The 21,910-nt window shown below is 42.3% G+C and overlaps 1 protein-coding gene across 3 annotated transcripts in view; it reads right to left on the reverse strand.

The window, feature by feature from the left end:
• The window catches only part of Has3 (hyaluronan synthase 3), a 194,200-nt gene that overhangs the window by 69,465 nt on the left and 102,825 nt on the right, over positions 1 to 21,910 (reverse strand). For all 3 annotated transcript variants that reach the window (XM_060392025.1, XM_060392023.1, XM_021632504.2), the window contains one exon: positions 5,765 to 5,916. In XM_060392025.1, the coding sequence (XP_060248008.1) occupies positions 5,765 to 5,916 (152 nt within the window). The remainder of the gene's footprint in view (positions 1 to 5,764; positions 5,917 to 21,910) is intronic.

The raw sequence follows: 21,910 nt of genomic DNA on the forward strand, positions 1-21,910 counted from the left end.
GGGATAACCAAAAAAGACCAGACAAGCAAAACTGAAACTTATCAGAAGAGAACTAGATACTAGCTCTCCAGCTGGTATCTTGGGACCCTGAGTGACATTATGTAGGCTCCGATGGACTTGGGACGCCCCAGCCCTCCAGTTCTATCATGTGCAGCACACACACTTGAATTGATCCTACCCTGAGGCTACAGCTTTCCTTGCTGGACATCCATCCCACAGTCTTGGTGTCTCCAACATCATGGGGTTTCCATTTCAGCTTAGGATTCCCCTTCACAATTTTCCCGAAGGGCCTGTCAGGTCTTTGCTGCAGGGAATCCACCCTGCCAGCAGTTTGGCTTGGGTGACTTTCTGAAACCTTGATGCACGATCCCCCATGACAACTTGCATTTTGCATGCTTGCAAATCCAGGACACGCAGATGATGCCATTAAGTGCTGCAGCTAGCCTGAGACCCAGAATGCCCCTTCCATTCCAGTGGTGGCCTCTGTGTGACCCTGTGGAAAGCACTAGGGGGTTGTTCTTGAACAGTCCAATAAACCACATGGTCATGTTTATCACAGCAAAGGCCCCACTTCTTGGTACCAATTTTCTGTATTAGTTACTTTTCTTGTGACAAAATACTCAACAAAAGCAACCTAAGGGAAGAGAGGCTTATTTTGGCTCACAGTGTAAGGAAAGCTACATACAGCCCATCACAGTGGGGAGGCATGGCAGAGGATGACCTCTGCAGTCAGGAAGCAGAAACAGATGAGTGCTGGCACTCAGCTTGTTTTCTCCTCTTCCTCTTTTTATCTGGCCTGGGGCCCGGGACCATGGGATAGTGCCATTACATTAATGGTGGGCCTTCCCTTCTAAGCTAAATCTCCTGGAAATACCCTCATAAACACAACCTGAGGCATTGCTGTAGGAGGCTCCAAATCCTATCATGGTGCAATGAAGTTTAGCCACCAGAACGGGGCACACACTGTAATTCAAGAACCTTGAAAGGTGTGGCAGTCTGAAAAACCAAGGGCTGGAAATACAGCCCAGTGGCAGAACAGTTGCCTAGCATATGCAAGGTTCTGGGCTCAACTCTCATCTCTCTCTCTCACACACATCCCAAAGATTCCCCCACTCTTTCCATGTGAATGGACTAAAATTGTCTGCCTACCAGAGGGCTCAGTGGATGAAACACTAAAGCTGGCAGGTCTCCAAGCATGTTCAAACTTGTAGTCCACCTAAGGCAGCTGGTTTGGCACTGATGACAAGGCAAGCGTGGGATGCTACATAAGAACATCTAAGAGGAGGAGGCAGAAATTATATGGGAGAGAAATACCTAGTTTTTCAAGTCAGAGGGAATACATTGCTGTCTGAAGTTTTTCTGCCAAAATCAGGTTCTATTACAGCAAGAGCTGCATGATCCTTCCTGCCTGTGGCTTTTCTCAGATGGCAGTAGTCTTTAGTTTCAAGGCACAAAGGCAATCTTATAAGTATGCTGAAACCATTGCAAGACAATACAAAAAATGGTAAAGAGAGCAAATCCTGGGACTAAATGCCCACATTCAAATTGCAGCTCTGCCGCCTGCTCTCTGAAGACCTTGGCAACTTATTTAGTCTCTCTGTGCTTCTGCTTCCTCTGTTAGCATGAGATTGGCTGACACATGTAGGGTATTAAGTGCTTGCTGCTATGACTACTTTTTAAACCTGCAGGATCTAGCCTTCCCAGATAACCTTACCACCCTCTGCATTTGCCATCAATCAGATCACACAGTACCCACTACTTGACAAAACTACGATAGAAACCAGAGGGTATAAGAAGGTGAGTGAAGAATGGTTCTGGGGTTTGAAGCTCAGTAGGAAAATGTCAGGCTAGGTATGTGCAAGGCCCTAGATCTGATGCTCAGCACTGTAAGAGGAGGAGGATAACAATGACAACAACTTGTTCTACCCTTTTTATGCTTGCATCTTCATAATCATGAAGTTTGAGATAAATATAGTCAAAAAGGTCTCTAGAAATGAGACAGCATCTGGTGTTCATGTATCAAATAGGCAGAGAAGCTGCCTGTGCATGTGTGGTGGCTTGAATGAAAATGGCCCCCAGAGGCTCAGAGGGAGTGGCACTATTAGAAATCATGGCCTCCTTGGAGCAGGTGTGGTCTTGCTGGAGGAAGTGTTTTACTTGGGTTGGGCTTTGAGGTTTCAGATGCTCAAGCCAGGCCCATTGTCTCTCTGTCTCTTCCTGCTACCTGCTAATCTGGATGAAGAACTCCCAGCTACCTCTCCAGTTCCATGTCTCCCTGTGTGTGGATGCTTCCTACAGTGACAATAATGGGCTAAAACCACTGACATATGAGGCAGCCCCAATGAAATGTCTGCCTCCATAGGAGTTGCTGTGGTTGTGGTGTCTCTTCACAGCAACAGAAACTCTAACTAAGACAGCCAGGGACTTCTGTGCCCTAGCAGCTCTCAGCTCTCTGCCACAGAGTCACTGGTGACTGTCTTCTACTAGATCCTCAGGCTCTGAAGGCAAGGTGGTACAGATAAGATTTTTATCTTTAGTCCCTAACAAAAGGCCTGGCCCACTGAAGGTATCCGAAGGACACTGGCTATCCCATTCTTTTCATTGCCTCACTGCTCATCTCCATCGATGTCACCATCAGCCTACTCCAAATGACTGAGCTTAGGGAAAAGCCTAAACACAAAAAGACAAATGTTTATATTTGAATGTCACCTAGTGAGAGCTACCTGGCACGATGGCAGATCTCAATGGTCAACTTGATGAGATTTAGAGTCACCATGGAAACAAAATCCTGGGCATACTTGTGAGGGATTTCCTACATTAGGCTCGTTGAGGTGTGCACCATTTCACAGGCTGGGGTCCCAGACTGGATAAAAACAGAGAGCAAGCTGAGCACCAGCCCTCTAGTCTTGCTCTCCTGACTTCAGACGCAATGTGCCAGCTGCCTCACGCTCCTGTTGCAATGACTTCACCACCATGACGGCTTAAGAGCCAAAATAAACTCTCCCTCAGGTGCTTTTGTCAGGTTTTATTCACAACAAAAATAACTAACATGTAGATTTCATCTTTTCAGAGAGCTTATTATTTAACTCACAGTACACGGATTAATATCTACATTCTTTTCAACAATTTATTATTTTTTTTACAATGTTTTACACGTGTGTTTGTGTGTCTGTGTGTGCGTGCACATGCACACATGTACACACTGCTTGCATGCCATGGTGTGCATGGATGTCAGTGGACAGCCTATGGGAGTCAGTTCTTTCCTTCTCCCATGTGGGTCCTGGGGCTGAAAGATCACTAGGCTTTGCCATAAACACCTTCACTTTTGGAGCCGTCTCATTGGCCCCACTGTGCACACTCCATCTCCTCTGAGAATAGCATCTCTAGTTTGAAGAATGAGACGTTTTAGGAGAAAATTGCCTGGACATGTAGGAGGCTCCCAATAAAAACTGTTGAATAGATCATTACATGAAACAGACATCACCTCTAGATCGCTGCAACAAACCTACACTGTAGGTATTTGAATCCCATTTAAAGATTAAACAAAAACAAACAACAACAACAAAACCCCACTAAATTCAGAGTCTAAATCATTTGCTCAAGTGAAACAGGTAAGTAAGGGGTAGAGCTGGGCCCTTCGTACCTAATCCCAAGAGGGCTTGGCAATTTGTTTTTCTTTCAACATGTCTGTGGGTCTCCAAAAAGGAAAAGAGAGAAAAAAATCCAACAAAATCTGACACTTCCTAAATGTTCTAAAGCCTGCTTTAGCTCAATCTGCTGCATGCTGGGCCAGAGAAAGTAAGCTGCTCCTCAAGTTTGGTTCAGTGGTCAGGATGTACAGGGACTGCTCAGCCTTGGAATTTCACAAAAGATATGGATCCTGCCATTCTCAGCTGAGCTGATCGGTGCCATGTGACCAAGACAGGCCAATGAGAGGATTTGTCTAGGACTTTCTGGTAAGCACAAATTACACAGGCGACCCAGAGAATAAAGAAAGGATCAGTCTAACCCTTTCTCAGAGCTTCTTCAAATCTGTCAGCTGCACCAGAATCTTTATAGCAATTCACTAGCTGTTTTTACACCAGAGTAAGGAACTTGAACTTAAGATTGCAGCTGAGTGCCTCTTGTCTGAAATGCCTGGGACCACAGTGTTGTAGAGTTAAGATTTTTTGTGGAATATTTATATATACATAATGTGTTATTTAAACATGACATTTAATTATAATATTTCATATGAATTTTAGACAACATATTTTTTGTTTTGTTTCTGCTTTGTTTGGTTGGTTGGCTGGTTTTTCAGGACAGGGTTTCTCTGTGTAGCCCTGGCTGTCTGAACTCAGATATTCCCCTCCTTCTGCCAAGTGCTGGGATTAAAGGTGTGTACCACTATTGCCAGGCGTTATACAATATTTTAAGTAATTTTATGAATTGTATCAAGTTTCATGACATGGAGAATTTTGTGATATCATATTGGCATTAACATTTTGGATTTTAGAGCATTTTGGATTTCAGAGTAGGAATGTTCAAGCTGAAAGACATATTTCAGTATATATATATATGAAACAAGTAGGAAAATTAAGGCAGCAAATCATTACATCAAACACACAGATTACTAGGGAATCAATAATTAATAGGATCCCCAAAGGGCTCTTTGCCCTACCATCGAGCCACTAGCACATGAATATTTACTGCTGTACTAGCCACTACAGCTGGGAAACAGGCCCAGCCTATATATGTCCATCAAAAGATGAATCAAGAGCTGGGCATGGTGCTACACACCTGTGATCCCAGCACTTAGGGAGGCAGGCAATTTCTGTGAGTTCAAGGTCAGCTTGGTCTACAAAGTGACTCCAGGACAGCAGGGCTACACAGAGAAACTGTTTTGGAAAACCCTTTCTCTTAAGGAAATCCCAGCATGAAGCAGATTGAGCTAGAGAGAGAGAGATGTATAACACATACACAATGAGAAAATAAAAATGAGATCATAACATTTCAAGAAAATGAGTTGAACTGAAAATTATTACTGAGGGAAGTGTCTCAGATCTAAAAAGACAAATGCCACATGCCTTCTCTCACATGCTTGGATCAAACTGTTTTTCTATATGTGTATGTGTACATGTGTGTGCATATTCATGTTCATGTGCGTGCAAGCCTGCGTACGCGCGTGTGTGTGTGTGTGTAGAAATCATGAAACTAGAAGAGGGACCAGGAAAGGTAGAAAAGAAGGTCTTGGGGAGGGTTCAGAAGAGAAGGAAAACAGAGGCAGCAATAACACATGCACATGGTGTGACATTCGAGGGGACAAATGGAAGAAGTAACAGCGGGAGGAGGGCAGAGGGGCAGGAGGGGCAGCGGATGGACAACAGCAAAGGATGTGTGACAGTCTCCAAATGGAACACATTACTCTCTACTATTTAAAAACAAAACTAACTGGGCGTGGTGGCGCACCCCAGTAATCCCAGCAGAGGCAGGTGGATCTCTGTGAGTTCAAGGCCAGCCTGCTCTACAATATGTGTCCAGGACTGTCAAGGCTACACAGAGAAACCCTATCTCAGAAAAATAAACAAACAAATAAAAAACCAAAAACTTTAAAATGAACGAAATTGAGGAGGGGAGTATAACAGGAGAGACCAAAGAGGCTAAATGCCTGATCTGTCCAGTCTTAGGAAGAGGCAGTGGTGCACAGAAAATACCACACATGTCCTGATGCAAGACCCCACACGGTATCACAGTCTCAAGCAACAATGGAGTCAGCATACAGCACCTCATGAACCACGGGGCCCAGCAGGAAGTCCAGGCGCTGGCACAGCTCTCCCAGGTTGGCTAAGCTGCTGGCCCTGTGTGTACCATCTGGATCTTTCACTCCCCGCAGGAAGGTATGGATCAAAGGTTCCCGGTATTTTGAGACCATGTCCCCTGTAGGAAAAGAAAATAAAAATCCTTTAACATCTCAGCTCTTTAGTGGAGGAAGAGATGGCATGGTGCATGATGCCTTACACTTCCCAGTGGACATATACAACCACTAAAAGTCATGCTCAGAGCTGGGCATAGTTGCTCACGCCTGTGATACAGCAGTTAGGAGGTTGAAGAAAGTGCTTGTGTTCAAAGTCAGCTTGAACTCCACAGTCAGCTTCAAGCAGACTGGGCTACATACCCAGACTTCTTTCTGTTAGATACGCTAATGTTCTTTGGATATAAAAATTAATAAAGCATCAGTTTAGCTTTTAAGAGGCCCAGTGTATAGATGGTGGGTACAGACAGACAAGTGCTCACAACTGTGGTCCTAGCACACTCCATGCGGGTCCAAGTCTTACTCTGCCCTGTTAACATCAACACTGACTCAGTGATGACTGCCACAGTCTATGCTCAGCATGGAAAACAGAACATACTCAGGGCTAGAGCTGGAGCTCAATGGGGAAAGTGCTTGCCTAGCATGCACATAGATTTGGGTTAGATCCCTAGCACTGACTAAAACTCAGCGTGGTGGAAGCCTGTAATCCCAGCACTCAGAAGAGGCAGCAAGATCAAAACTTTAAGGTGATCCTCAGTTACATAGCAAATTCAAGGCCAGTTGGGATACATGACACCTTAAAAAAAAAGCTCTTCACAGAATAAAGAGAATAAATAAACAATGGCTGAGATAAAACTTAGGTTGTTGGATACTTAAGTCCTATAATACACTGCGTGTGAGATATTTACAACTGAAAAGAATGCGTTCTCTCCTACTTTTCTTGCAGCACTTTCCTATTTTGGAGTAAGAGGGGCTTGCTCATTCTGCAGAGTGTAAGAGAGATCCAGGGTTGGGTTCTAGTTTGGTCTCTGCTCCAGTTAGCATTGTGACCTTCAATAATACACTTCATTCCTTTGAACAGAGTAGTGAGGAGCCAGTGAGACAAAATCTTTGTCCGGTTATAAAGCTGTGGGTTGGTGAGTCATCTGGTTTAGCTAAAGGGGAATGAGAACTAAGAGTCCCGGGAAAGAGAGAAGGTAATATGCATAAGCCCCATGGTGTTTTTATATAGTTTTATAAAGAAAGCAGGTTCTCTGTCAGGAAGGAAGGTACAGGAACAGAAGTCTGGAAATCCAGAAGAGACAGAGATTACAGGCTGAAAAGGGTTAGCATATGAGAACCAAGTTAATGGCTAATAATACAGACTTACAACTCATCATGTAGCCCAGGATGGCCTCATAGTAGTGACAATGCCCTTGAGCTCTTACACATGTGAGCCACCATGCCCAGCTTAGTTTATTATTTTTATTAGTATTTAAACTTAAAATTTATAAAAATCATGTGTATGTGGTTATGCATGCCATGTATGAGGCCAGAAGAAGGCATCATATACCCTGGAGCTGGAGCTGCAGGTGGTTATGAACCACCTGATGTGGATGCTGGGAACCCAATTTAGGTCTGCTGGAAGAGCAGCAGGCACTTTTAACAACAGAGCCACCTTTCTAGCCTATTATTATCATCATCATCATCATCATTAAATTAATTAAAAATTTTGGTGTTTTGAGACAGAGCCTCACATAGTCCAGGATGGCCTCAGTAGTGCTGTGTAGCAAAGACTTGCCTTGAGCTCCTCTGTGCCTCTACCTGCCAAGTGCTGATATTACATGTGTGTCACAATTCCTGATTCATTAAGTTTTGCATGCTGGGGATCAACTCAGAGCCTTGTGCATTCTAGGCATGTGCTCTACCATGAAGTTACATCCCCAGCTTAATTTATTTATAAAATATTGCTAAGCATGTACTGTATTACAGGCACTGTCTTAGGTACTAAGACCAACAACATTCACAAAAACAGTCCCCTCAGCCAAGCACGGTGGCACACAGATCTCTGTGAGTTCGAGGCCAGCCTAGTCTACAAAGTAAGTCCAGGATAGCGACAGCTACATAGAGAAACCCTGTCTCAAAAACAAAACAAAACAAAACACCCAAAACCAAATAAACAAAAACTAGTCCCCTTATGACACTTGATGCCTAACTGAAAACAAGATTGAAGGAAAAAGTGACTGTATGGTACCATGGAGATGCTCTGATCAATAATCTTTGTTCTTTCGAAACAGGGTTTCTCTGTATAGCCCTGACTGTCCTGGAACTTGCTCTGACTAGGGTGGCCTCTAACTCAAAGATCCACCTGCCTCTGCCTCCCAAGTGCAGAGATTAAGGGAGTGTGCCACCACCACATAGCTCTGATCAGTAATTTGGCTTCTTTTCTACTAAGAACAGAGACATCATCTCATCACCTTGAACATAAGCATTGTTATTTTGTTTTATGGATAAGGATATTTTGCCTGCATGGATGTCTGTGCACCAGTACATGCAGTGCCTACAGAAGCCAGAAGAGGGCGTTAAGACTGCCCTGGAACTGGAGTTTCAGATAGTTGTGAGTCATCCTGGAAATTGAACTCAGGTACTCTGGAAGAACAGCTAGTGCTCTTAACCAAAGCGCCATCTTTCCAACCCAAAGCCAGTATTATTTCACCCAGCCGAACAGCATGATGTGCCTGCTATGACTAGTCCCCCTTTACTCACTTACTATTGGTCATCGCTCATTTAATGTTAAGGATTAGAGAAAACTGACTATATGATATTGAAATCAGGCATCATTGGAATAATTTTTTTGAGACAGGGTTTTATAACTCAGACTGGCTTTAAACTCCCTAAATAGTTGAGAATGACCAGGAATGTATGATCCTCCTGCCTCTTCCTTCCAAGTGCTGGAGTTATAGAAATGTGCCATCATGCCCAGCTTATGTGGTGTAGGAGATCAAGCCCAGAGCTTTGTGCATGCTCAGCAACCTTTTTACCAACCAAGCTACATCTGCAGCTCTAAAATAAATATTTTCCTGCTCTACAGTAAGCGAGGACTACAGACAGCCCAAGCTAAGTATAGTTATTGCAAATGAATTCAAAATTTAGTTTAGTAATTCCTGGTAGCTAAGTCAAAAAAGAAAAACATAGCTCTCATTATACAATGTAAAAAAAAAAAAAAAAAAAAAAAAAAAGGAACAAAATTTACTAGAAGAGAAAAAGAAAAGGAAGAATAGTAAGGAGTGCCTCATCAATTCAATCAGTAAATCTTTTCTTGGGGGGGTGAGGGCAGGGAAAGTCACTGATAATTTGAACTAAGGCCTCATACTTGCCAGGCAAGCACTCTACCACTGAGCCACTTTCCCAGCCCTGACCCAGCAAATCTTAAGAACCAACAACATCAGAATTATGTTCTTAAATAAGATAGCATGAACAGGGCTGGAGAGATGGCCCAGTGGTTAAAAGTATGTACTGCTTTTCCAGAGGACCTGGATTCAGGTTCCATCACCTACATCAGGTGGCTCACAACTGCCAGGAACTCCACTACCCAGGGGTCTATCCTCTGGCCTCTTTGAGTGCCTGAACTCATGTACACACACCTACATAAGAAAAATTTAAATTAAAATATTAAAAAATTATGAAAGCTGGGGGCAAGAGTTTTTCAAAAGCTCTCAGATGAAGCCTTGAAGAAAAAGGTACCTGCGGATCAAGGGGAAAAGTAGAGAGCGGACTACAGAAGTCATACTCCTATCACCCAACTTTTTAACAGAATAAGTAATATTCATATTATATTCATAAAAATCATATGATTGTTTTACACTTATCTTCCACTTAAGTCAAGATCATACTAGGGACATTAACAAAGCTACAGCGTAGTCTTTGACTTATATAACCCCTCTCCTTACAAGTTACCTAATTCCTTTCAAAATGAGCAACCATCTAAGGCACCCTCCACCAGCCCACCCCCACCTACACCTAAGAACCAGGAGTGTCTGTGGGCCAGCACCCAAGACTCTGCACTGGACCCAGCCAGCTTGCTCTGGGGCCACCTGCCACCTTGTTCCACACACACCGTGGTCATACCCTTGCTTAAAACTAGTCTGTTAAGGAACTTTCTGGGGATCTAGCTGGTGCTCACTAATCTTTTCTCTCCCTTGCTTCTACCACATCACAGGATTAGGGTCTCAAGACTGCTTGTATGTATCCCAGTCTCTAGATAGACTATGAAGGTTTCTATGGAGGTTCTATGGAGTTCTATGGCCTAGGCTCTATACACACAGTCTAAGGAGCATAGCTTTCAGGGCTACAACTGGATATAGGCACTGAATTAAGAGAGACTATATTAGACATTCTTAGCTTGGGCAAAGTATCCAATGTTGTTATGTGCATTTTACTGACATGCTTCCATCCTTCCTTAGAAACAGCACTCTAATTTTGTCCAGATACTCAGTTTTCACCCTGCTCCTGGGTGACTCCATGCACAGTCTCCATTGGTTAGAGTGAATCATAGTGGACAATAAAGTGAGAAGGAAAGCCTTCCGGAAGAGAGAAAAATGCATGCAAGGACATTGAAATTATATGGTCTTGGAAACCCAAGGTAATAAAGGCCTGAAAGGTGAAGGTGGCAGGTCAGAACAATGAAAGAAACCTGTCCTTGAATGATGCCATGAGCGGTAGAATTACCCAGTTAGACTTTGTGTCATAGGTGGAAACTGACTTCTTATGAAACCCATTGATGGTAATTTCTATTCACAGATAGAAATTGCAATCACAAATGCTTTGACTGATACGATGCTAAACTAACTACTCTTTAAACTATAGAGTACTTCTGCGTTAGTTTTACATCTAACAATACAAAACCCAGAAAATTTAAATTTGCCAAAACATAGGAACTACTTAGTATTTTTACAGTATTTTCACTATTTTACAATGATATGCATATGAGTGTCTGTGTGTGCATACATGCACTTTGGAGTTCAGAAGAGGGTGCTGGGTCCCCTGGAGCTGGAGTACAGGTGGTTTTAAGCTAGGAACTGAATTTGCTTCCTCTGCAAGAGCAGGAAGCACTCTTAATCACCAAGCCACCTCTCCAGCCTCTGAAAATGTTTTTATCTTGACTTACAGAACATATTAGTAAGTGACTTCCAAATTAACTTTATTTATATTTACTTGTTTATTTTTGAGACAGGGTCTCTCTGTGTAGCCTGGCTGTTCTGGAATTCTCTAGATAGATAGACCAGGCTGGCTTCAAATTCAGAGGTCCACCTGCCTCTGCCTCCTGTGCTAGGATTAAAGGCATATGCCACCACCACCTGGCTCCAAGTTAGCTTTATAACTAACGTTAATTTTCCATTTAAGAAAAAAATTTAATTGGGTCAATATCTTGGTATCCAGCATGACTCTTACATTTGTACATTCTTACACACACACACACACACACACACACACACACACACACACACAGTTTCTTTTTTAAATGCTAAGTCATCTTTAGACACTTGCAAACCTACTTAAAAAACAAATACAAGAAACTGTAGCTGGGTGTGGTGGTGCATGCCTTTAATCCTAGCACTCGGGAGGCAGAGGCAGGCAGATCTCTGTGAGTTTGAGGCCAACCTCGTCTACAAAGCAAGTCCAGGACAGCCAGGGCTCTTGTTACACAGAGAAACCTTGTCACAAAACAAAGAAAACCACAAAACAAAACAAAACCCCACTATTTCCATTAGCAGGTTAGATGCTGACTATATTTCATAAGTATTGGCCAACTCATTTAATTGTAAAATAAAATTTGGTCTCTAAGATACCTACTGTTATTCCTTGGTATCTGCTTAAGCAATAAAACCACAATTATCGCATCCAGAAGCAGCTTTTGTTTCTTTTTTCCCCTCACCTAGATGAGATGCTCTCACAGCTGAATCTTATGTGAGTCACCATACTCTGAGACTGGTCCAGACCTTTTGTCTGGACAATGGCACCCCAGTGTCACCGGACATGGCAAACATTCACTGTCTTCTTCTTGTCTCCTTAACAATATGCATGTCTTTATGAAGAACAACTTTCAAAATTCCCACCTCTATTTTCAGGAAGTGCTCTCTGAAGACAGTTGGCTACAGACTGGGAGATACCTGGGAAACTGGAGAAGTGCCACCCTTCCTTCAGGCAATTCCCAACAGCTCAGGGAAGTGAACAGGGTGAAGCCTGGGTAGGTCCCGGTCACCATCTGTCACCGTCTAGCTCTAAGGGTTTTTACCTCATGAAGTAACACCAGGCTAGCAGCAGCTCCCTTTCCTGGAAGCCAGTGATCGCCTTACTGAGAAACAAACAGCTGTGTCCTCAAGGAAATTATGAAGAATTCAAATTTGTTTAAACAACTAACTTCATAAAAAGAATTATTTTAGTAGGTGAAAAATTAAGCACACAGTGAAAAGAAAGTGGGAATGTGTTAGCCCTGCCTTGGACTTGCCCATCAAACAGTTTACAACAGTCAGAAAGAAAAAAAAACAACAACAAATGTCACTAAGTCAGTAACTGCAAAAAGGAAGAAGTACTTTTCCTTTGTGTGGATTCTCATTAGTTCAGGAATTAGCAAATCCCCGGGCACAGTGACTCCCGCAGAGTCATGTACATGGCAGAATGCTCCCACTGATCCAAAGGAGCAAACAGGAGACATGATAAGATCTGATCTGTCACCTGCTGCTTCTGTCCTTGCTCTGATAAATTGACTTGTTGCCATGAGTCCCAGAGTCAACAGATTACAATTCTGTCAAGGTCATGAGCAAATCAGCCCAATGTGGCATATCTAACAGGCAGGATATCCTCTTGAAAAGCCATTTAGAAAATTAAACAATTTAAATGCAATTAACTTTTGACAGAATTCATCATGAAAAAAAAAATGGGTAAATTTTGATCTTTTAACAATTACTTTTTGGCCTTGAATGCTCCTGCAGCTCCAGGGAAATCACTTCTTTTCCAGTTTCCTTCTCCTTTGCTTAGCACACAGCTGCAGATAAACAGGAGGATCATACAGAACACAGAAGTGAAGTGCAGACAAGACACAGGCAAAGCAATGCTGGCTGCACCCAAAGCCGCTTTACCTGCAAAGGGCTAGTGTGCTCATTACCTTGTTTAAACAACTAAGATTTTGAGGGAGGTTGAAAAAAAGAGCCTTGTGTCACAAGTCACAAAAGTAAACTTGAAAAGAGGTTGCTCCCAGGTCACCAGCTATTTTCAAAAGCTGATTCTGGTTCCCAGGCAGAGGGCTCTTTCTCCAGCCACAGGGACATTTACTTGGCTCACCATTCAGAACAGCAGGAACTTCCGTTCTAGAACAAAGGGCACAAACCGGCCAACTGACTGCTCCACATCTGACATTTCAAGGTCCTTATAATCTTCGTATTTCTTTGTCTAACTTTATAAGGCATGGGCAAAAGAGAGGCAGTGCTTACATCTTGAAATGGTAATGAACAGGGCACAATGGGAGCAAGGGCCTTTAGTTCACAGACAAACAGAATTTCCACTTAACAGCTTTGGTGAAGGAGTGGGGTCCTACTCATTTAGGCTGAAGAGAGCAAGATTCTCCATCTCTTATTTTCAAAGGTATTAATTACCTTCTTAGTTTCAAGGTGAGCACTTTCGATTCCCTGATCTGAGAAGAGGATCTGTAAGTGGCCTGGGGAGGCTGGGAAGCCACAGGCTGATGTGCTGGGACAGCACTGCAGAGTGTGCCTGCTAAAGCCAACCTCTTCTTGATGGGGCTTGTCGGACAGGCAGGTCGCAGTAGTCACTGGGCAGGAATGCTGGGTAGTCCCTGGATGGATGCCCCCCACTGGTGTCTACATGTCAGAACCCACTCTTCCCCCTACGGCTGTTGATCCCCTACTTTTTCATTTACCCCGTCATCCTCTTTCGGGTAAGATAATATAACTAAGAGGCATCCCTGAACCACAGTAGTGAGGTAAGATTTCCAAACTCTTTCCTGATTCTGTTTCACTGCGCCTTACTGCCTCATCACATGGACCACCTAGGCAAGGATGATTCAGATGCAAATTGTATACGCACAGTCTTTGACAGGCTCCCCTGAGAAGGTAGCAAGATCCCTGCGAATCGAGGCATTAAACACACAGAACTTAAAATAGGTAGGTGCAACGCAGCCCAGACGCAGGACTGTTGTTCGTACAGAATGTTAGACACTGAAAAAACTTCTTACCTCTTTAAAAAAAATTCTTTAAAAAATATCTTAATTATCTGTATGTGAGCATGTCTGTACACATGTATGTAGTTGCCTATGGAGTCAGAGGCCCTTGAAATGGAGTTACAGATGGTTGTGAGCAGCCTGACATGGACGCTGGGAACTCAGGACCTCTGGAAGAGTAATCCACACTCTTAATCACTAAGCCATCTCTCTAGCCCCTTCCAAATATTTCTACTACTGTGGTAGCTGAGTGGTTAAGGTGATGAATGGGCATACTGCTTCAGATTCTAGTTAATCATTCAAATGCCATTCCTTTGTATTAGACAGCCCACTAATTAAAAACGCAAAATAATCCTATAATAATACAATCGTAGGATTAATAAATGCTTTAAATGTTTTTGGTTTTGTTTGAGACATGATCTCAAAAATCTCTAGATAGCTCAGGATGGCCTTGAACTTCTGATATTTCTGCTTCCACTTCCAGAGTGCTGGGATCACAGACTTGCACCATCAAACCCTGTTTATATACAGTTTATAAATGGATGGAACCCAGGGCATCATGCATTTCCAGGCAAACTCTCTCCCTACTAGGCGCTATGTCCCTCAGCCCAGTAAATCTTAATATACCTCCCGCTTGCTTTTTATAAGCTTTGAAAGATGAGAAAGATTTGAAGGCAGAACAACTTTTGAAAATTGATTACTTTCTAGTGATGGTCAAATCTGCATAAGGAGTTGTACAGAAAGATTTTAAACCTGAGAGAGAAGAATGAAGAGGGCAGGAGGACAAGAGGGAGTGACTGAGGTCCTAACTCATACTTCAATTTGCAAAACTATGTTTTCTTTCTGTCTCTTCAGAGAGCAGTGATGTGCAAATAAGGGCCAGAGATAAGTATCTCCTTGACAGAAGCAAACAATATACAGGAAATTCTTTGTATCAGTGGGTTCTTGGCAGCCCAGTGTGCTACAGTCACGGAGGGTCAGAGAGAGGCCCAGAATGCTGTGGTGATGTGTTAACTAAGTTAGTCATCATGGTACCTCAGCAGCTCAGTGACCCTCTGCAGATGGGCTTTAATCTGCACAAAGTCACCATGTACGAAAAATGTGGGTAAGAAACTGACAAGACAAAACAGATTCCTTCTCCTAAAGAGAGTACCCCAGGTGGTAACACACTCCAGAAACTTTCTTCAAAGGTAGAATTTAACATTCAGAAATGTGGTCATAAGAAGGAAAAGTCTGGGTTATAAAAAGTCTTTTTAAAAGACAAAAGAGGATAAAAAAAAATCTAGACTTGAATGAAGATTTTCTTTTTGCATTCTGGATGATGAAAGTATTAAAACTATTGAGATAATTTAATGAATTTAATTTGCTATGTAAATGTTCAATCTCATTCAAGCATGACAGAAGTTGGCGAGCTTCTTAATAGTGTGTCTGTGCTACATGTGTGCATGTGCAGGTGCACTTGCCTGAGTGTGCGTGTGTGGAGACCAGAGACTGATATCAAGTATCTCTTTCTATTGCTCTTTACCTGAGTTTTTGAGATAGTGCATCCCAATGGAGCCTGGGTCCACCATTTTGGCTAGCCAGCTCCTGGGATGTGTCTATCTACACACACCCCTCCAGTGCTGGGGTTCCAGACATGTGCCTTTTACATAAGTGCTGGGGATCCAAACTTACCCTCATGTTTGTCTGGAAGCATTCTCAACTGAATTCCAGCCCCAGGTTTATCATACTGACAAGTACAAATTAGGAAGTCTGTGACCTAACGCTACAATTTCATGTTTAAATTATTAACGTGGGAGCTGGAAAGATGGTTCAACAGTTAAAACAATGCGCTGCTCTTCCAGAGGACGCCGTCCCTCTCAGCACCCGCACTGTGGCTTACAACTGTCTTGCCTACAGTCCTGGGGATCAGATGCCCTCTCTTGCCCTCTGCAGGCACCAGGCATACACACTGTGCACAGACATATATGCAAGCAAATGACCCATCCACACACAAAAAATTAAGGGTAGCTTTCAAGTGCTAAGAAATAAATTCTCACTACATAAAGTTCTATAAGAAAAAAAAATCAAGTAGTATTTTTTTCCTAGAGAAATACTGTCTTTTAATCAGATCTTTGGGTTAGGCTTTTGCAATTTAGAAAATCAAAATAAATGCAAAAGCCTATTTCAAAATTTGCAAAGAGTGAACTGAGTGCTTAACGGTTCCACATTCTCTCACATACAATGAAGCAGAGTCTAAATTGGAATAAGGGAATGAGCTGAAAAAAAGAAAAAATGAGAATACCAAAAATAAAAATACAGAATAAAATGCTAAAACATGCAAGTATAATTAGTTGTTAGCTTTAAAGAAATGATGCCTTGCCAACGGCATCTGGTACCTTCCAGCCAGTGACTCATGCAGCTGGTCATTTTTAGCAAAGAATTGAAATTCCTATTCAACCTCTTCTTTAAAGAGATCAAACTATAAAAGGTTCCGCTTTTGAATGTAGGATATAAAGCTTTATATGGGAAGAGCAAACTAAAACACAGGGATAACACAAAAAGATGAGTAACTGCTGAAAAGCAAACAGTGAAGGGTTGCCAAAGAAACACATTGTGAGCTTGGGCAATGGTGCCCTAAGGGTCAGCAGGCCTTTCCGTGCATGCTTCTGACTTTGTTCACTTTCAGTTGCTACTATTCAGCTTTGAAGCCACAGAAAATATGTAAGTAAATGAGACTGTTTTGATGGAACTTTATTTGTGGACACTGCAATCTTCATTGACCATAATTATAAAATTACAACACAAAAGATTCTTTCACCCCTCCCTCCTCCACTATTTAAAATTAAGAAATTCATTAACTTATAAGATGCATAAAAGTGGGAAGTGACCTATGTTTGGCTTAAGGGTCACAATTTGTGGAACCCTACCATTCCCACACATTTCTTTCTTTTTCTTTTTTGGCTTTTCGAGACAGGATTTCTCTGTGTAGCCTTGGCTGTCCTAGAATTGCTTTGTAGATCAGGCTGGCCTTCAACTCAGAGATCCACCTGCCTCTGCCTCCTGAGTGCTGGGATTAAAGAGGTACAGGACCACAGCCTCGTCCCATTTCTTTCTTGCTACAGAAATAAATCCCTTGTTGTTGCTGTAGTCACCAATGTACACTCTACCCCTAAGACTTTATGCCATTAGCAGGTAGCTGTTTTTCTAGTTTTATAGTATACATTTAAAATTTAAAAAAAAAAAAAATTTTAAGCCAGGCAGTGGTAGTGTACACCTTTAGTCCCACAGGAGGCAGAGGCAGGTGATCTCTAAATCCAAGGCCAGCTTGGTCTACAGAGTAAGTTCTAGGACAGCCGGGGCCACACAGAGAAACCCTGTATCAAAAAACAAACAATCTAACTTATGTGTATGTGTCTGAGTATTCTACATGTGCATCCTGTGACTTGGAGGCGTCCATAGACAACAGAGTCAGATCCCCTGGACTGGGAGTTAACAGCTGCCTGTAACCCATCATGTTGGGACCCAGCAAAGGCATCTTAACTGCAAAGTCACCTCTTCAGCCCATTTCTCAATGTAATTTGGTTTTACAGTGCTCTTACCAAAAACAAATAGTCTTATTAAAACAAATGAACGAAAGCCAGGCTTAGTGTCTTTGCCTTTTGGGAGGCAGAGGCATGAGGACCTCTGTGAGCTTGAGGCCAGCCTCTTCCACATATTAGGCTCCACGACAGCTAGAGCTACACACTGAGATCCTGTCCCCAACACAGAACAAAACAAACAAACCCTGATTTATGTCAGTTTTGGATCTTTCTAATCTAATTTGACTCTCTGATCAGTGTGGCAGCCATTGAGCATATGAATAAGAACTTCAGTGAGTTCTAATAAGAACTTCTTGGAACCTGTCACCTTCTATGACTAAGAGCAATCAAAACCAACTGCAGGCCATTTCAAGAGTGACAGGAAGATGAGTAATTCAAATGCCCAGCAGCTGACATGGCATACATGTTCTAGTCTGGCTTGTGCTCCAGAGCAGGACGGGATGATCACACACTTCACAGTGACTTCGGGGCTGCTTACTGAGGGAGAATGAAGAAACGTGAGGCACTCACACAGAAACAAGACCATAGGCCGGTTATCTACCCTGACATGCAAGATGCTGCTTCCGAACACTTTACACGTATACTCTGATTTAACTTTCTAACTGCCCACTCAGGGACTTGCTGTAATTATCCATAATTACACACAGGAGAACATGGCAGCTGGGTTATAATGCACACCTCCAATAAAGGCATAATGCAACCCAACATTAAGTCCTACATACATAAAATTCTTATTCATGTGTCCAATGGCTGCCACAGTAGATGGTTTGACCTCTCTACTTAGATATCTGAAATTCTCACTATCAGGGTTAATATGGGGATATCTAAATCTCAGGAACGACACTCATTTGTCAGTGGTTTCATATGTACCTTTCCATTTGAGCCTTTCTTTTCCTTTTGGTTTTTTGAGATAAGGTTTCTCTGTGTAACAGCCTTAGCTGTTCTAGACTTACTCTGTAGACCAGGCTGGCCTCAAACTCTGCCTCCTGAGTGCTGGGATTAAAGGTGTGTGCCACCACACCAGGCTTATTTGAGTCTTTCAACATCCTCTAGGAACAACAGTTATTAGAAGCATGATAATTCTATATCCACCAGACAGTAAACAAAATGGCAGTCTCTCAGCAATTCCTCTAAACTGCTATAACAGCTATTTTTTTTTAAATTCTTTTCAACACATACCTCTAGTCAAATCCTGTGCTCTTTGTGCCAACAAACAAACAAACAAACCCATTGCAGCCTCCCGGTAATCTCTCTGACTCCAGGCTCTCCATTTTTCATCCATCCTTCATTCAACCCTGCTGACCACACCTAAATCTCTTCCATCACATTTCCCAAATGTCCACCACATCAAGTTCAAATTATCTCACCCAACTTCTTCTGTAGTATGGCCCTGCCTTCTCTATCTACCCAACAGTATTTGCTACCATAAGCTATGATTGAGGATTAAGAATAATAAAACAAAGGCTGAAGAAGTGGATCAATAATTAAGAGCACATACTGCTCTTGTAGAAAACCTGAGTTCAGTTCCCAGCACACATGTTGGGTGCTCTCACAACTGTTTGTAATTCTAGGGAATCTGATGCCTTCTTCTGGCCTTGGAGGGAACCTGCACTCACATGTGTACATATACCACACATATATACACACAATTATATATATATATTTTAAAAGAATAGCGAGTCTCATTATATAATAAGTTCAAGGCCAGCCTGAGCTATATAAAACCCTGTTTAAAAAAAAAAAAAAGGTAGAGAGTGAGGAAATCACCCACCATTACCCAACATTTACCTCTAGTCTCCACACAAATGTGTGGATGTACTTGCACGTGTGTTCACATCCACACTAAGACCACACCATACACACAATATCATATAGACAGACACCCAATACAAACATACAACAGACCACACACCTTAACTATAAAAAAGAAAGGATGCTAAAACAAAGCTGAGGTGTTTGGTCCAACAGCCTAAAAAAACAAATCTCATCAACAATGAGTCAAACTGAAAGTGGTTCTGTCTCCAGCTATTTCTTTAGATGGCTCTAAAGCTCTACTTCCTTGACCACAGCCTTAGGGGAGGCACTCAGCTAAGCCTTCCCTCGACACCTACTCTACACAAACTGGGATATAATGTTTGTCATTTTTGTTCACCATGTTTCCAGGTAATTTGTTTGTAATAATACATGATTAAGATAGAAGAAAACAGAGACAGAGGATAAAAACCAATGAAACAAAGAGCCAAAAAATTATTAGAAAAATTAATGACATTAAAAAGCTGGCTCAGCCCAGTGTGTTGGCACACACCTGTAATCCCAGCAGTAGAGGAGGCAGAGGCAGGCAGATCTCTGTGAGCTGAAGGCCAGCCTGGTCTACAAAGCAAGACCAGGACAGCCATGGCTACACAGAGAAACCTGAGAATATTCAAATCACCAACGTGGAAAATGAAGCAAAGGTGAACACAATAAAGCCTATAAACACCAAAATGATGGGAGAATACTAAATTACTTTCGTGATAAATTCCTTTAAAGACATTAACAAGTAAAATTGACTTAAGAAAATAAAGTCTTAGTAGTCCCAAGAGAAATTTTAAAACTTTCAGTTCGCTTACACCTGCGATCCCAGAACTTGAGAGGCTGAGGCAGAAGAGTTGGCAGCACAGGATAATAGTGAACTTTAGACCAATCTATGCTTCAGAGTGATAGCCTGTCTCAATAGAAAACCAAAATAATCATCAACAAAAACTCCCAAATGTATTCACAAGTAAATCTATGAATTATTTAGAAATAAACAATGAACACTATTCAAAATGTTTGTTTGTTTGTTTGTTTTTCAAGACAGGATTTCTCTGTACAACAGATCCCTAGATGTGCTGGACTCACTTTGTAGACCAGGCTGGCTTTGAACTCACAGAGATCTGTCTGCCTCTGTTTCCCAAGTGCTGGGACTAAAGGCATGTGCCACCACTCCCCGGGAGGGAGGGAGGGAGGGAGGGAGGGAGGGAGGGAGGGAGGGAGGGAGGGAAGGAAGGAAGGAAGGAAGGAAGGAAGGAAGGAAGGAAGGAAGGAAGGAGGGAGGGAAGGAAAGAAAAAAGAAAAAAAGAAAAAAAGAAAAAAGAGCAGAAGCCAATTTCTTAATCATTTTGTAGACTGAATTGTCCTAAAACAAACCCAAAACAAGAATAGGAGGAAACCATACCTCCCAAATTTGAGACTATACACCATAGTCCTTTCACAAAAAAGAGACAAATGTGCAACAAAATACAGTCAAACAAACTAGTAGTATAGTAGACTAACTGAGGTTTAATCAGGAATAAGTGGCTTTGCATTAGAATATCAATCATAAAAGTCACTTAGGTCATAGAAACAAAGTTTAAAAAATCATGATCAATCTTATTACACATTAATAATTAAAAGAAAAAATCAATCAAAATCAAACCCAGTGCCAGGTGTAATTGAAATATCCACAAACCCACCATTCGGGAGGCCAAGACAGGAGGCTAACGCCAGTCTAGGCTATATTAGCAAGATTGTGTTCTTATTTTTTTAAAAAAGTATAAAAAGTGTAAAGCTAGCTGGGCCAACTATCTGATTTGACTCCCATGACAGGGTGTGTGTGTGTGTGTGTGTGTGTGTGTGTGTGTGTGTCTCTCTGTGTGTGTGTAAATGACAGTGCAGCTTTACATCGATCTGCTTAGTGAGACACCCCAGGGCTGGGCATTTAGCCTAGAAGACACGGGGTCTTGGCCTCAACAAACAGCACCGCAGAAACAACCATCAATGCCAGAACACTATTTAAATGTAAACTTATTTACTTGTGTATGTGCACATATGTGCATGCCACAACTCATGTGCGATAGCCATGCACCTACCATGTAAATCCTTAGACTTGGAGGCAAGTGTTTTGGTTTTCCAAGACAGGGTTTCTCTGTGCTGCCTTGGCTGCCCTGGACTTGCTTTGTAGACCAGGCTGGTCTCAACTCAGATATCTGCCTGTCTCTGCCTCCCTGAGTGCTAGGATCACAGGCATGAGCCACCACGCCTGGCTTAACAGGGCCTCTCTATACAGCCCTGGGCTGTCCTGGAACTCATGACATTGAGCAGACTGACCTCCAATTCAGAGATTTGTCTTCCTAGTGCAAGTATTAAAAGTGAGTGATCCCATGCCCAGCTTCGTATTTCTTGAAACAAGACATTTTTACTCTTTGCAACCAAAGCAAATAATAAAATAACTTTCACTTTGGAAATAGGTCACAATTTTAGTTGAATACCTGGTGTGAATTGTAACAGATCATCCTGTAAAATATTACGTTGCGTTGCTATTTA

This window comes from Meriones unguiculatus, chromosome 10 (genome assembly GCF_030254825.1).
Source record: "Meriones unguiculatus strain TT.TT164.6M chromosome 10, Bangor_MerUng_6.1, whole genome shotgun sequence".
NCBI classification, from domain to species: Eukaryota; Metazoa; Chordata; class Mammalia; order Rodentia; family Muridae; genus Meriones; species Meriones unguiculatus.